Genomic DNA, 17,163 nt, shown 5'->3' on the forward strand with positions numbered 1-17,163 from the left:
AAATGTTATATTCATTAAACTAAAGTGAGTTTTCAAAAACCCAATTTTGCAAATTTTCAAAAAACTTAAATTAATTTAACGTTTGTGATGGCCTTTAATTTTAAGTTGAATTTTTTTTTGTTTCTTTTTATTTTAATTTCATGTTTCAATTTATACTTACAAATTGTGAAAACGTGTCAATAAACTGTAATTTTGAAAGTTTAATAAAATGAACAAAAGCTTATCTTACTAGCGCACTGACCTACTGAACTAGGAGAGATTTTGGATTTATTTTTCTTTCTGTTATTATTCTCATCTTAAACAGGACAAACTTCTGGTGAAGTGACTGAGATCCACGTGACACTATTATAAAGATGGCGTTTATTAAAGAGGAGAGTGAAGACATAAAGCTGGAGTTTATTAAAGAGGAGAGTGAAGACCTGAAGATTGAAAATGTATTCAGTTTGAAACATGAAGAAACTGAGGAACAAAGAAAGAAAGAGGAGAGTGAAGACATGAAGATTGAGGAAACATTCAGAGTGAAAGATGAAGAAACTGAAGAACTAACAGGTTGGTTTCATTCTCAAAGGTGAATTATGACCTAATTAGGGCCTGAGCACCGATGGTGTGTGGACCCCATTGTAATTGCTCAACCTATTATTATTCTCCCAAATTAATCATTTTTTTGTGGGCCTAAACACGCTCGAAAACTCATGAAACTTTGCACACGTCAGAAGTGGTGAAAATGTATATCTGATATGGGATTCAGAATTAGGTGCAGCAAAATGGCTTGATAGCGCCACCTACAAAATTTCAATTAAGCGCTGTCCGAGCTATGTTTCACATATGAGTATGAAATTCAGTAGACATTTAAAAGCCCAATACCAAGAAAAAAGACCCTGGGTGCAAAGTATGACAACCCAACAGGAAGGGCGACATTTAGAATTTTCTCAGCAAAATTTTTGCAGTTTTTTCCATTTCCAGACGTTTAACTGTATTGAACTCCTAGAGATTTAATCAGATCATCATCATATTTGCACCGTCTAATTTTAAGGCATTTGCCTCGTTAAATTGTGAAGATCTAGGCTGAATCCGAAATCGCCCCCTATGCCCTTGAATAGGTCACTATTTGAGGCGACAGCCATTTGAAGGGGTGTCCGAGACCACAGTGGACAATATTGAGTGCACTCATTCAATCCCACATTGCACCGCAATAACGAGTGTACAGCTGATGTACACACAGCGGCTGTCCGAATTCACTCACTCGTTTTCATTCACTCCTTCAAGTGGACTAATGTAGGGAATAGTTTTTGAGGGTTTAGGGGGGATTTCGGATTCAGCCCTAGAGTTTTCCCTGAAGGGCCTGTCCGTGGCAGCCTGACAAAGTCTGATGTTTAGCCACGAAACAGGAAGCTGTTGTAAGTCAGGCATATAATGTCCAATTAGCCCCAAACCTCACGTGTGATAAGAGTCCTGGCCTGAACACATCTACATGCCAATATTAGTTAGTAAATGAAAGATTCTTGATTTTATACACCTGTGGCCATGGAAGTGATTGGAACACCTGCATTCAATGATTTGCAATACAGTACATATTTCGCATCTCACACATCCCTGATCTGTGTTAAAACAAAAAAAAAGTTTTTACAACAGAATGTTTTCTATGCTACAATGTATAGGCTGTTAACGCTTTTGAAAAGATTGCCACTTCTTTGGGTTGGCCAAAAGATGTATGGTCATTGTTGTTGCAATGCAAATTGGCTGGGAAAGCATTAGAGGTACGGTTTGGTACCAAGTGTGCTGTGGTACAGTATTGCAAGACTTGTCATGTTTGATGGTATGCTGGGAAACCAAACCAGGTGATTCCACCAGCACCTTTAATCCCAGTTCCTGTCATGCGCAAACCTTTTGAGCATATCAGTGGATTGTGTTGGTCCTTTCTTTGTGTTGGAATAGGTCTATTTAATTTTTTTTCAACAATGAACTAACCGTTCCTTGACAACAGCATAGACTCGAGTAATGGGTCCTGCACACTGCGATTTTTCAAAATCCTTTGCGAATGTCCCTTGTCAGACTGTACGAACATGATCCCCGATGTAAGCCATGTCACACTGTAAGATCTCAGTTGTCATTAATGTCAGACTGCACGATAGTTAAGGCGCGCTAAAAACGCACGCGCGTAAGAACTCACCCGGAGCTTTATATCATCAATGAATGACGCGTTGGGTGACTGTGAGCTGCATTACACGCGGGACTGAAATGCTGGCTACAAATAAATGTCTAGCTCTCGTTTTTGTCATAGTTTGTTTTGAAAAACTGAGATATTTGTCGAGAAGTCACACTGCAAGATTGTGTGCCAAATCTTCTGACACTGCCAGAATTTCGTCTGAGGTAAAATTTGATCACAGCCCTCATTAATCGGCTGCCGGTGAACATGTCAAACTAACGACCTAAGACGTCAGATTTTAGCCTAGGATCTGAGGAATCTTTTAGGATTTGCTAAATTTGTCTCAGACGGCCAAATCGTGGGCAAAACCGCACAGTGTGCACCCGGCTTAAAGGAGAAAAAAAGTACATGTATAACTGAGTAAAGAATGGAAAGAAAACACAGCATTATGTGAAAATCAAATAATACAACAGCAAATAAGTAAAAGTTCCATACTGATCAATTTGTTTTTAATGCATGTGGCTTTATCCAATTAATTGTTATAGTTTGTTTGTGAACTTAGAGTACATGCAAGATATCTCTTGTTTTTACTACACCAATCCTGGAGTATCCCTTCAAGCAAGAAAAACGGGAGTAGAAGGCACGTCAGAATTTTCATGATCTCAGCCATTTTTACCTAGCCTGACAAGCCAGACCCACATCAAGATGTTTGGTCTGGAAACTCACCATAGACAGCTCAATCCGAGAGGCGGGATAAACGGTTGTCTTTCAAACTCCCTCTGCATGCAATAGGATAGCGCTACACCAACCGGAGCAACGACGGTGAAGGGGAGCTCGCTGACTGATTAAACATTCGCCGTATCTGGTCGGCTAAACTCCGAACACATCTTCCCTTTTTAAGAATGACTTCAGTGCCGCTCTTTGTTCTTTTCTCAGAGGAAAGCTTAACTCCAAGTCTTCCGGAGGCGCGGGCAGAGCTGATTCGAAAGACCGCCGCCGTTCGCCAGTTTCTGTGTTACTAGAAGCAACCGCAACTCGGCCGTCGTCATTAATCCAAGATGGCGGCGCGCACAGACGCAGCGGCTTCATGCTCTACCATTCGGTGCTTTTCGTTTGTGTTTTTGTTTACTTGTCTCTTCGTAATTGTTAAAAACACTCAGGCGAATCACAGTTACAGTCGGTTGGACATCTTAAACATAGGTTTTCAATGTAATCAAGTAATTACAAGCGAATTCCTGGAGTCACATTACATACCAGAAGAGATAGCCAGGACACCCGGCTCTACATGGACTATTATCGGCTCTAGCAAGCGACGAAGGCGGAGAAGACACAGAAAGCAAAAGCGTGGATGCAGGTCGGGCCTACTAGTTCGGCTAAGGGAACAGCCGCACAAACCACCTCTTCCTAGTGTATTTCTCACTAACGCCAGATCGCTTGCCAACAAAATGGATGAATTATTACTGCAAATTGCCACAAACAACAACATGAAAGACTGCTGCATCTTGTTGATAACAGAAACATGGTTAAATCCACTCGTACCTGATGCTGTTTTGGAGCTAACTGGTAGAACAGCATTCCGACAGGACAGGAATATAGATTCTGGTAAGACCAAGGGTGGCGGGCTCTGTTACATACACGATGACTGGTGCACGAATTCTAACATCATAGACAGTCTTTGTTCTCCTGATTTGGAGTACTTAACTGTCAAATGCAGGCCTTTTTATCTGCCTCGAGAGTTTACCGCTGTTATGGTTACAGTTGTTTACATTCCACCAGATGCAAACGCAAACACGGCTCAAAGCCACTTGCTGCACGCTATAAATGCAAATCAGACTATTCATCCTGATGCTGTTCATATCATAGCAGGGGATTTTAATCATGCAGACTTGAATACAGTTCTTCCTAAACTCCATCAACACATCAAGTGTGCAACAAGGGGGGGAAACACATTGGATAAGGCGTATACAAATGTTAAGAAAGGCTACAGGGCAATTCCACTGCCACACTTGGGCCAGTCAGACCACCTTTCTGTGTTTTTAATCCCAGCATAATCCCCTTTAAGAAGGAAAGTGCCCACCGTCATCAAGACTGTGAAAAAATGGCCAGAAGGAGCCTCTTCCCAGCTACAAGACTGTTTCGAAAGAACCAACTGGGACGTCTTTGACAATCAGGATTTGGAGGTGTTTACATCAACTGTACTCTGCTATATTAAGAACTGTGTCGACAATGTCACTGTTGACAAATGCATCCATTTTTATTCCAACCAGAAGCCCTGGATGAATAGAGAGGTTAGATCTCTCTTAAAAGACCGTAATGCTGCTGTTAGGTCAGGAGACAAAGCCCTCTATAGTGCAGCTAGATCAAACCTTAAAAGAGCTATCAGGAGTGCAAAAACAGAGTACAAAAGAGAGATTGAGGACCACTTCAACCACAAGGACCCACGTCGACTATGGCAGGGTATCCAACATCTCACAAACTTCAAAAGCACCAATAACAAAACTACTGATGCTAATGCCTTGTTGGCAGAACAACTCAACTATTTCTTTGCCCGCTTTGAAATTAATGCAACACAGATGTTCACACCCCCCATACCGGTTCCCAACGGACATGCACCCCCGTTCATAATACAGGAACACAGGGTGAGGAGTATGCTCAGGGGTGTTAACACTAGGAAGTCGGCGGGACCGGATGAAGTGACGGGAAGAGTGCTCAGAGAATGCGCAGACCAGCTCTGTGCAGTCTTCACAAAGATCTTCAACCTGTCCCTGTCAACAGCCACCATCCCATCTTGCCTGAAGACAACTACAGTTGTCCCAGTACCAAAGAAAACAGTTATTAGTGATATTAACGACTACCGTCCAGTTGCACTTACCCCAATTATTATGAAGTGTTTTGAAAAGCTGGTCCAGCAGCACATCAAAACCAGCCTCCCGGATACCTTCAACCAACAGCAGTATGCCTACAGAACCAACAGGTCTACTGAAGATGCTATCACTACAGCCCTGCATACAGCATTGTCACACCTGGAGCGCCAAGGCAGCTATGTGAGGATGCTTTTTATCGACTATAGTTCTGCATTCAACACAGTCATCCCGGATAGGTTGGTAGCTAAACTGTTGGATTTAGGCTTTTCCACCTCTATCTGTCTCTGGATTAAGGACTTCCTGACCAACCGCCCACAGGCTAATTTTTACCCCTCACCATTAACAAATTTTGATATTGCCAATGGTGTTTTAAAAAAAACAAATATTTGTTTTAAAGTCAAACTCTTTCCAGTTGTGGCTGTTGATTCCCTTCCGACATTCTACACATGACTCATCGTCAATACATTTGTTTAGTTCAGACTTCCCACTTTGTCTTTATATGGAGTTTAGTAGTTTACTTGTAGGTACCAAAATCACTTGATGAAAACAAACATTTATTTAAGATCAGAGAATGAATGCAATGTACTTCCCTTAAATAAATGTGTTGTGATCTGTGAAAACCCGTCACATGGTGAAATTTTACCTTTTACATCTTTTGATACCATATGAAAGCTGTGGTCAAGTCCTTTTCAAACAAATTATTTATGGCTTGTCTGAAACAAAAGTTATGGTTATATAACTTTTGTTCCCCCCCCCCCCCCCCCCATCACATCCCAAGCAGTTGTAAAACTTTAAAGTTCTTTACCACTTTATATCCACCAAGAATTGTCCAGACTGATCAGAGGGCTAATTATCTAAAATGCTCAAGTTTTTAATTCGCTCAATAATACGCAGTGTATATCCAGTGCTTGTCATCCAGCGAGTCAGGGGTCATTGGAAAGCTTCCATCATACCTTTAATGTCCTTTTTTTGACCTTTGATGCTTAGGAATTAGTGCATCGAGGCATGGTCTGAGTGGGACGAAGGTGTCCCTTTGCTTTTATTCTCAATCTGTAAAATGGTGCCGGAGTCTCTCAAGTTCAGCCGATCAGAGCTGGTCTTTGGACATATTTTGAGAGGACCACTGAAACAGAGAATGAGAAAACGTGTGTGCTAGCTCGTAAACATTAGCTGAAGCTCAGGGGGAAGATGAAAATGTGGGCTCTCCAAACTGTCCACCTTTTCCCTCCTGGTGTGATGCCCATGGGAATAGTTGGTTTGGATACTTTACATGTCTAAATGTTTTGTTGTCTTTTGCTATGTACCGTTAAACTGATGTTAATGCGCATTTGTCTCTTTTTGCCCTAGACCTGACGGTGCTGAAAAAGGAGAGTGAAGAACTGAATGAAATGGAAGAGAAAGATCAATTTAAGAATAATTATTTAACAGGGGAAAAACCTTTTAATTGCTCGCTGGCTGAAAAGTTTTTGTCACAAAAAAAGTCTAAAAATAAGGGAACTAAAAGTCATTTCATCTGCCAACAGTGTGGAAACGGATTCACTCTAAAAAGCAGCCTTAACAGGCACATGAGCGTTCACACTGGAGAGCCGTACTCATGTCCCCAGTGTGGAAAGAGTTTCTGTAATAAAGGACACCTTAACGCCCACATGAGAATTCACACAGGAAAGTGCCCTTTCGCCTGCCAACAGTGTGGAAAGAGTTTCGGTAAAAAAGTAAGCCTTGAAGTCCACATGAGAATTCACACTGGAGAGAAGCCTTTCACCTGCAAACGGTGTGGAAAGAGTTTCACTGTAAAAGGAAACTTTAACCGGCACATGAGTATTCACACTGGAGAGAAGCCTTACACCTGCCAACATTGTGGAAGAAGTTTCAACCTAAAAGAAAGTCTTAGCAGACACATGAGAGTTCACACTGGAGAGAAGCCGTTCACCTGCCGACATTGTGTAAAGAGTTTTGATCGACATGAAAACTTTCAAGACCACATGAGACTTCACACTGGAGAGACACCCTACACCTGCCATCAGTGTGGAAAGAATTTCACTCTAAAAGTAAACCTTAACAGACACATGAGACTGCACTCGGGAGAGCAACTCCACACATGCCTTCAGTGTGGAAAGAGTTTCAGTCGAAAACAAACCTTTGAAAACCACATGAGAATTCACACTGGAGAGAAGCCGTTCACCTGCAAACAATGTGGAACAAGTTTCAGCCGAAAAGTAAGCCTTGACAGCCACATGAGAATTCACACTGGAGAGAAGCCGTTTACATGCCAACAATGTGGAAAAAGTTTCAACCGTAAAGCAAGACTTGACAGGCACATGAGAATTCACTCTGGAGAGAAGCAGTTCAACTGCCAACAATGTGGAAAAAGCTTCAACCGAAAAGAGAGCCTTGACAGTCACATGAGAATTCACTCTGGAGAGAAGCCGTTCAACTGCCAACAATGTGGAAAAAGCTTCAACCGAAAAGAGAGCCTTGACAGTCACATGAGAATTCACTCTGGAGAGAAGCCGTTCCTCTGCCAACAATGTGGAAAAAGTTTCAACCGAAAAGAGAGCCTTGACAGTCACATGAGAATTCACTCTGGAGAGAAGCCGTTCAACTGCCAACAATGTGGAAAAAGTTTCAACCGAAAAGAGAGCCTTGTCAGTCACATGAGAATTCACTCTGGAGAGAAGCCGTTCAACTGCCAACAATGTGGAAAAAGTTTCAACCGAAAAGAGAGCCTTAACAGGCACATAAGAATTCACACGGGAGAGAAGCCGTTCACATGTGGTCACTGTGGGAAAAGTTTTAGAAATAAAACAGTACTGGACTACCACATGAGAATTCACACTGGAGAGAAGCCGTTCACCTGCCAACAATGTGGAAAAAGTTTCAACCGAAAAGAGAGCCTTAACAGGCACATGAGAATTCACACCAAGCGGAAACCTCCCACAATCTCTCTTGAAGCCAATACGGAAGTAATGTAAACTGCAATTCCTCAACTGGCCACTAGAGGCAGGCTCCAGAAGGAGCAGAATCTCATTGAGCCCCATGATAAAATTCTCAACTTTACAGCAGAAAAAAAACATGTTTACAGCCTGGTACAAATTGTGGTTTTTGCCTATACGGCTAATTTTGACCTTCATGATAACTGTGAGGGGGGTGATTTTAAATGAACTCATTCATTTACGTTATATATAGCCGTAAATTTCTGCATAATTAAGGGCGTGGTTACAGGTGGATAGCCATTTATCTGCCGTTTATAGTCATTGCATCACCTCAGCTCCGCACCCATACGGCCTTTTTGCCCATTTTCTGTTTTCCAGGAGTGACGCGCGATGACTCGCTCACAAGATGGCGACGCCCAGCTCGCCCCTAGAACGGCTTATCGGAATCCTATGGGTGACGTCACGGATACTACGTCCATATTTTTTTACAGTCTATGCTTCAAACGGGAGAGAAGCCGTTCACATGTGGTCGCTGTGGGAAAAGTTTTAGGTATAAAATAGTTCTGGACTACCACATGAGTATTCATGAATGAGAGAACTGGTTTTACAAGTTTTCAGTGTGGAATGAATTTCACAGACAGGAAACACCTCATGTTTGAGAGACTGAATAATGTAATAATAATTTGCACTTTGAGATTCTTCTGAAAGAAAAGTGCGTTATAAATAAAATCTATTATTATTATTAATGTGATGTTTATTGTAAGAGTACTAAATCACCTTAGAGCAGTGGTTTTCAAACCCTGGGTTTAAAAAAAAATTTAGTCGCCAGGATGATTTAAGGAAAATGGAGTTCCATTAAAAATAACTCAAGTAAATAAGCTTCTGTGACTAGTGACTCTTATTATTCTGACACAAGACTGAGAACATACATACATACACTTCTTATTGTAACATCATACACACAATTATCTGTTTTGCGCAAACTTATACACCATTTAACACAGATTTTTTGGTTTCACTGATTGTGTATTAAGTGTTGTTCCTGTCCTCACCAAGCCATTTCTTCTTCAGTTTGACATATGAGTTATACATTTCACTGTTGATTTATGTATTGAACTAAGAAGTAAAACAAGGCCAGTAATCATGTTAGATGTTTATTGTTTTCATATAACCACATACATATAAATAGTTATACTTACGAACTGGAACATTTTCCTACCACAAACAGGCAAAACCCGGTCACAGTAAATGCCACCATTTTGAGTATCCCATTACCGCCAAGAAGGCACCGTTAATGTTTCTCATGTGTGAAGGGGAGTTTGGTGATCTGTTTGATTCTTGTTTTAGTATTCTTAAACATTAAAAGTTAATTAAGTTTGTTTTGTTCCCAAAGGTTTATATATTTCTGAATTATTATTATAACGGTCCAACTCTTAGATGATTTTTATTGCTTTCCTTAAATGTGTTAATTGGTTTAGACTAAGTAGGAGGGGCTTGTCTTTTTTAAGAGGAACTTTCAGAGTTGCTCATAGAGTGAATTGGAGATAATTATTGCTGCATTTTGGGCCAATACGTTTGTTTGTACAAATATCTTTTGAACTGTTTATTCTACTTTGTTTTTTATTCCCACTGTAAAATATAATTTGCACTCCATTTGGAAAACCTTTATTTGCATTTTTTGGAATAAACACTGGATCTTTGACCTCATTCTTACGCCACTTCATTTTTACGCCTCCATCTGCCGGTACATTCAAAGCAGTGGTGTTGCTTCTGTACAAAATATTGTTGGGCCACTTTTTGCAGCAGTTTGCATACCCCTGTCTCGGTTACAATAACAAAACTTGTTTTCATAAAATCAGTCTATAGGCCTATACATGAAATATGTTTGATTTAAATATTTAACAGATTACCAAAAAGAAAGTAAAAACTGCGACTGTGCTGTTGAGTTTGGTTCATTATCGTGAGACGTGGCGCTCCTCAAACAAGTTCACAGAAAGGAAACCAGATGACAGAAAGCATGTCTTGTTTTCTTTATTTTACAATAGCACAATGTAAATAAACACTTCACAATTTTAAAGGTGCACTATGCAACTTTCCGTCCGCTAGAGGGCGCCTATTCAAAACAAAGGCGTAGTTTGATTACGCCAAGTTTGAGCGCAGCATCTTGGGACATGTGGTCTTCACCTCACAGCCGGTGGAAAATAGGACAGAGGCAGAAATCATATTCATGGATGCGGTTATTAACGTTACTGTAGTATGAAGCAGAGCAGGACTGAGTGTTGAGGAGCTGAGCACGGCCACTGGAGCGATTGTGACACAAACAAACACACTCGTGAATTCCGGGACTTTTATTATGACGGGACGGGACAGGACACAGTCGCCGGGCGCGCGCACTATTTCCACTTCCGGTCAGAAGTATAAGGTAATGCAGCTCTGTTTATCATATTAGATACATTTAAGTGTGTTTAAAATGATGTTATGACATTACTCTGTGCGTTCGCTCGGCGCTGCTGTGACATGTTCACACTGCTAAGAGAAAAGAGCTTCTGCAGAATAAAACCGAGGTTAACGCCTATATGACGTAATTGACAGGCGACTCCCTCAAACGCTATGCTGACACATTACTCCTTAGTTAAAATAGCAATTTTCTCACAATTTACAAATAGTTAGAAACATTTGGGATATTGTAAGTACTCAACTGTGTTTGGATATTTTACTGCAAAAATACTACATAGTGCACCTTTAAACGATGTCCTACTCTTATTATCTGTATGACTAAAATTATGGAATATTTTATGTTTCCTCTACAGTCCCTGACAAAAGTCTTGTCACTTGTGAACAAATTGACCTAAAGTGCCGCTGAAATACATTTCTAATCAAGATTTTTTTTAAAGAAATGGCTCATTTTAATCCCACCAGCTTTTGTGATGATGTTTCAGTGAAAAACTAAACTTTCAAAAAGTATTCTAATATTCACAGCTTGGTAAAGCCCATTGAGTCAATTTTTGCAAAGACATAAGTGTTGTCGCCTTGTCATATGAGCTTCACCTGTGACTAATAATGGATCAATTAGGTCTCAGGTGTGTATAAAAAGAACCCCAGTACACTAGACCTTCACATCAACTGCAACTAGACCTCTGCAAACATGCCTAAGATTCACCCTGAGACTAAAGTTTTGATTATCAAGAGGCTGAAGACCAGATCCACTGCTGATGTGGCAGACACCTTCAATGTGTCTCAGCGTCAAGTACAGAGGATAAAAAAAAGATTTGAAGAGACTGGAGACGTTTTTGACAAACCCAGGTCAGGCAGACCCCGCAAGACAACTGCTCGAGAGGACCGTTTGTTGGCTCGAAAATCCAAGGCCAGCCCATTTTCCACTGCAGCAGAGCTCCACGAGACCTGGTCACCTGAAGTCCCTGTGTCAACCAGAACAGTTTGTCGGATTCTGTCTCAAAATGGCCTCCATGGTCGATTCAGTGCCCAGAAGCCAGCACTAAACAAAAGACAATTGAAAAACCGTGTGGCATTTGCCAAGGCCCACAGCCTGCTAAAAGGATGGACGCAGGAAAAGTGGCAGAAGGTGGATTTTTCAGATAATTCTTCTGTTGAATTACACCACAGTCGCCGCAAATATTGCAGGAGACCTACTGGTGCCCGAATGGATCCGAGATTCACCCAGAAAACAGTGAAGTTTGGTGGCGGAAAAATCATGGTCTGGGTCTCCAGTATGGGGGTGTGCGAGAGATCTGCAGGGTGGAAGGCAACATCAATAGTCTAAAATACCAAGAAATCTTAGCTACCTCTTATTCCTAACCATAAAAGAGGCCAAATTCTGCAGCAGGACGGTGCTCCATCGCATACTTCCATCTCCACATCAAAGTTCCTCAAGGCGAAGAAGATCAAGATGCTCCAGGATTGGCCAGCCCAGTCACCAGACATGAACATCATTGAGCATATGTGGGGTAGGATGAAAGAGGACGCATGGAAGACGAAACCAAAGAATATTGATGAACTCTGGGAGGCATGCAAGACTGCTTTTTTTTAGCTATTCCTGATGACTTCATCAATAAATTGTTTGAATCCTTGCCAAACCGCATGGATGCAGTCCTTCAAGCTCATGGAAGTCATACAAGATATTACATTTGGATCTCATAGCACCACAACTTAATTTGCTGACATATTTTTGTATTTGCAGTAAATTTGTTCAATTTCTGTATAGGCGACAACACTTTTGTCTTGCCAAAATTTGACCTTTCTGTCTTGATTAAATGATAAATATTTTTTCTGTGAAAATTATTTATTTCAGTGCATTAAACATCATTTGGGAGGGTTTTAGCTTTTCATATGAGCTATTTCTAACACCAATGAATTAATTAAAAGTCAGGTTAATATCAGGTATTTCTAGAAAATAGATAAGCGACTAGACTTTTGTCAGGGACTGTATGTGCATTTTAAGACCAATGTGGCTCAGATTTTTTTTATTGAAAACATCTTTTAGAAATAACATTTCCAACAATGTACATATTAAACAAGTAAACTCATTTCGCAGTCATAGGACAGAAATGGAAAGAACGTAACAAAAGAGAGAGAGAAAAATAAAAGAAAAAATAATAATTTAAAAAAGAAAAAATAATAATAATAACAATAATAATCATGTTACATGAAAGATCTCATCATATTTCTTCAAAAAAGAAGTACATTTTCTTTTATCAATTAATCTTAGAGATTTGATTAAATATTGTACTTCACATAGCCTAAGAAATCAATAACAGTCGAAATTTTCTTAAGAAACCTTTGTTTGTGAAAATAAAACTTGGCCGCAAAAAGAAAATTAAAGATACAATACAAGAGAAAAATAAATGACAGATGCTGGGATGAGCAGAAGCATGCATGCATTTCCTTGACTTTCTTCATGTTGTATTTGTAGCTTGTCGTTGCAATCCTTGTGAGGCATGCAAGATGTTCATTGGTGAGGTGGTTTCTCTGTTTCCTCTTTATCAAATTCATGGTTGATAATGTTGACTCGCAAGTGTATGTGCTCACAAAGAAGGACATAACTTTTTGCACAAGTGGCTTCAAAGTGGGAAAATCTTCTTCAGACAACAAACTCCAGAAGTGACCAACACCTGCTCCGAGTTCAGCTTTGAGAATGTCTTTTGTCTGCAGTTCTACAATTTCACTTTCTAAAGCAGCACGCTGAGTAGGGCAGAGCAGAATGATAGTTGGAGTGAGAGATGACACATCCTTGTGGAAGGGTGTCACAGACTGACTGTGACCCCAGACTTTTATAATGAAGGGACTGAACATGGGTATGTGCATACACTGAACTGTTTCCACCATTACACATACACACAAACTAAATGCCGGCTAAAAATACAATCTGATGTTGCGGGTTTGTAAGCTGATGTTGGTGTTGTAATATCCCTTATTCGTCCCAAGTTATCACTTTCCTTGTTTTGTTTGTTTAATGCTAAAATGTGTTGAAATGTTTAATGTTCAGTGATGCATGCTATTATAATATCATTACACACACACAAAAAAAGAACAACATACTTTACAACATAAGAGTTTATTTAATTTCATTCAGTATCAGTTTAACTTCAATACATTTCAAACTGCAACACATACCTTCGGGTGCACCTTTCACTTGCCAAACCAGTACACATGGAAAGTAGCCATTTTTAAGCTAGCATTTGCTCATCAAAGGTTACTTCATCTAGTTCTGACCTCATGGGGGAGGGAGAGAACCTGGGATGTAAGTGTTTCCTTATATGTTTTGTCTTTATTGTTTTGAGCTCTGTACATGTTAGTAGTTGTAAACAATATATGTTGTAGAGTTGAAATGTTGTGAAGGTTTTTTTTGTTTATGTCTTGTCATCTGTATGTAACCTATAGGTTTTCCCCTAAAATGGTATGCTCCAGAAATAGGAGGAGCCAAAGCCTATAAAAGAGGCAGCCATTTTAGGGAAAAAGGAGGATAGTGTGGAGAGATTGAAACACGTTTGTATTTTTGGGCCTGTACATTGGCATAGCCAACTTACATTCGTATATTGCAAGTTTATTTTCTTTTGTATTATATTTTTTGATTATTGTTTCTGTTTTTTTTTTCACTATTGGTACTGTATATATATATAATATTTTTTCACCTTGGTGAATAAAACTACTGTACTGTACAGTTCCAGAAAGACCGTGATGAGCGTCAGGAAAGAGAGATTGCACGGCGAGAGCAGCACTACAAAGTACTCAGCCACCAGGGCACCCAACTACAGATGGATATGGAGCGTAGCCGAGTTAAAACTCCCGCTTCAGATGGTTCACTGCCAAGGGTATGGGACCAGGAGCCACGTCTGGCTAGGCTTGAGGACACTGATGACATTGAACATTTCTTGACCACTTTTGAAAGGTTGGCAGCTGTTTACCAGTGGCCAAGGAGAGACTGGGCAGTTCGGCTCATACCATTACTTACAGGCAAGGCCAGGAGTGCTTTTGTGGCCATGAACCCTTCTCAAACCCAGGACCATGATGAGCTTAAACAAGCCATACTGAGAAAGTATGAGATCAGTCCTGAGCAAGGTTATTTTCGTAAACGAAAACTGAAACTAAGACTAAAACTATTGGTCAAAAAACATTTTCGTAAACTGAAATAAAATTTAAAAATCTGAATAAATAAAAAACTAAAACTAAACGAAACTAACTACTCTTACTAAAAAACTAACTGAAATAAAATAATAATTAGCAAAAATAAATATTCGTTTTCGTTGTTAATAAGCTCTCTTTAATGTGGTGGAAAATCTGACTGTGGCGGTTGAGAGAGTGTCTATTGCGCTACTGCGCGTCAAGTGAGCTGAGGAGATTAACCGCTGTCCTGTGACGGACGTGTGCAGACAGTCAACACATCGCCAGTCCTAAACGGGAGTTCACAAAGAATCAATGCGTCCGTGACAGTGAAAGGGGAAATAACACAAGGTAATGAGATGCACGTTGAACTTCTTTTAAGCTCACTGTTTTAGAATGCCGTTTCTTACATGACGAGAGACGCAGGCGCAAAAGTCAGCAACTATATTAGCAAATAACGTTACTAGCCTACTGTGCGTTTGAGATTTCATGTTTGCATAATATTGACAGGCTCAAAGGTGTTATCATAATCATTTACTACTAATAATATTATTATCTGTGTGGAGACATTTCCCCACAAAGTAGGGAATGCCAGGACACACACACACACACAGGTTTGTTTCACTATATAAGTGAGGACATTGCATGGACTTACATTGATTTTATATCAGGTTAATGATATTTTATATCTCCTAACCCAATTCCTATCCCTAAACCTACCCATCCCAAGAACGTGCAAAACAATAGATTTAAATAAAGACATGTTTTGGCCGATTTATAAGCCTTTTTAACTAGTGAGGACCAGTCTTACTAGTCAGTTATCATAATATTTTACTAGATAAGTGAGGACATTGGTCCCCTTTACAATTATTGCACAACAAACACACACACACACACACACACGCACGCACACACACATGTCTGGTGCGCTATCTTTGTGGGGACTTGCCATATAGACGGTTTTTATACCATACAAACCATATTTTCTATCCCCCTACACTGCCCCTGCCCCTAAACCTACCCATCACAGGAAACATTCTGCATTTTTACATTTTCAAAAGAACTCATTATGTATGATTTATAAGCTTTTGTACCCATGGGGACCTCAATTTAGGTCCCCACGGTGACACGAGTCTGTGTGCATTCAGTTTGAAGTCCTCACCAGGCTAGAAAAACATGTACACACACACACACACACACACACACACACACACACACACACACACACACACACACAGAGCAAAACAGTGTGTAGACACTGCTAGCCTACATTGTACTACTGAAGAAATTAAAATAAGCTTTTAATTGTTTAACAATATTTCATCTGTTATGAGTGAGTTTGTCTGGAATTTATAATTTTTACTTTTATATTTTACGTTGCATCTATTTTGTTCTTTAAGATAGATCCTATATAGGTCATAGTTTGACTCAAGCTTTTTTGCTCAAAGGTGAAGACCCAACTTTATGCATGTTTTGTAAGACTGTCCTGGGTTTAAACAATAATGCTTGTTTATCAAGTTATTTCACTTAAGGATGTTTAGTAAGATTAAACTCTAATCTGTTAATTAAACTTTGCTGAAATTAAAAACCTTGATTTGGTCTCTACACTTCATTATGGTAACTCTGCTAAACTATAATTACTAAAACTAAAACTGAAACTAAATAAATAAAAACTAAATAGAAATGTATTTGCAAAATAAAAACTAAACTAAAACTAGCAAAACCATTTGTAAAACTAAATAAAACTAAACTGAAATTTGTAGCAAAATTGAAAACGATAATAAAATAAAAACTAATTTAAAAAAGCAAAACTATAATAACCTTGGTCCTGAGACATACCGGACAAGGTTCCGTTCTCTGAGCACCCTGACAGATGAGTCACCACAAGAACTCTATACGCGGCTTAAGGACTTGTTCTGCAAGTGGGTCCAGTTTAGCCAAAATAGTAAAGAGCATCTTATGGAGATTATCGTGCTTGAACAATATCTGCGGGTGTTGTATCCAGAAGTAAGGACTTGGGTCAAGGAGCACAATCCAGCCACTGCGGCCGAAGCTGCTAACCTAGTAGAGGCCTACATTGCTGCAAGGAGGGGCCCTGGAAACTTCCGTTATGCAGGCATACTACCATCTTCTAAGGGTAAGTCTGAGGGGTTTGGGGTGACTTCAAGCTCTCAAAGCCATGTTAAGATCCTGAAGCCTACACACCCTAAACCCACCTCTCCTGTTTCCACATTACAACCCCGTGTCCAGCAACAAGTTGTATGTTATAATTGTGGCGAGCCAGGACATACTAGGCCAGAATGTCCGTTGAAGAAGCCTAGGACAACTAGTCTTTGTTATGTTCCCAGGCCAGTGCAGTCATCATTTCCCCCACATGACACAGAGCCCATTATCACAGTGTTATTGAATGGCAAGCCACTTCCGGCTTTGGTTGACACAGGATGTGTTCGAACTCTGATACAAGCCAGATATGTACCCAGAGATAGCTGGAGTCAGGAAGAAACACTGACTGTTTGTTGTGTGCATGGTGATAACACTGAATTACCTACAGCTGAAGTCTATATTGAGGTGCAAAACCAGCCATACCTGATGAAAGTTGGAG

At 40.0% G+C, this 17,163-nt stretch overlaps 1 protein-coding gene across 4 annotated transcripts in view; it reads left to right on the forward strand.

The window, feature by feature from the left end:
• The window catches only part of LOC137049234 (gastrula zinc finger protein XlCGF57.1-like), a 295,468-nt gene extending 285,818 nt beyond the window's left edge, over positions 1-9,650 (forward strand). The window contains exons 1-3 of one of the 4 annotated variants that reach the window (XM_067427718.1): positions 310-354; positions 391-549; positions 6,358-9,650. In XM_067427718.1, the coding sequence (XP_067283819.1) occupies position 354; positions 391-549; positions 6,358-7,982 (1,785 nt within the window). In that variant the 5' untranslated portion in view covers positions 310-353 and the 3' untranslated portion in view covers positions 7,983-9,650. Of the gene's footprint in view, positions 1-304; positions 550-6,357 lie in introns of those variants that run through there. The other 3 variants (XM_067427719.1, XM_067427717.1, XM_067427716.1) reach the window with 3 other exon arrangements.
• The last annotated feature ends 7,513 nt before the right edge of the window (positions 9,651-17,163 follow it).

Source organism: Pseudorasbora parva, chromosome 20, assembly GCF_024679245.1.
Source record: "Pseudorasbora parva isolate DD20220531a chromosome 20, ASM2467924v1, whole genome shotgun sequence".
Classification (NCBI taxonomy): Eukaryota; Metazoa; Chordata; class Actinopteri; order Cypriniformes; family Gobionidae; genus Pseudorasbora; species Pseudorasbora parva.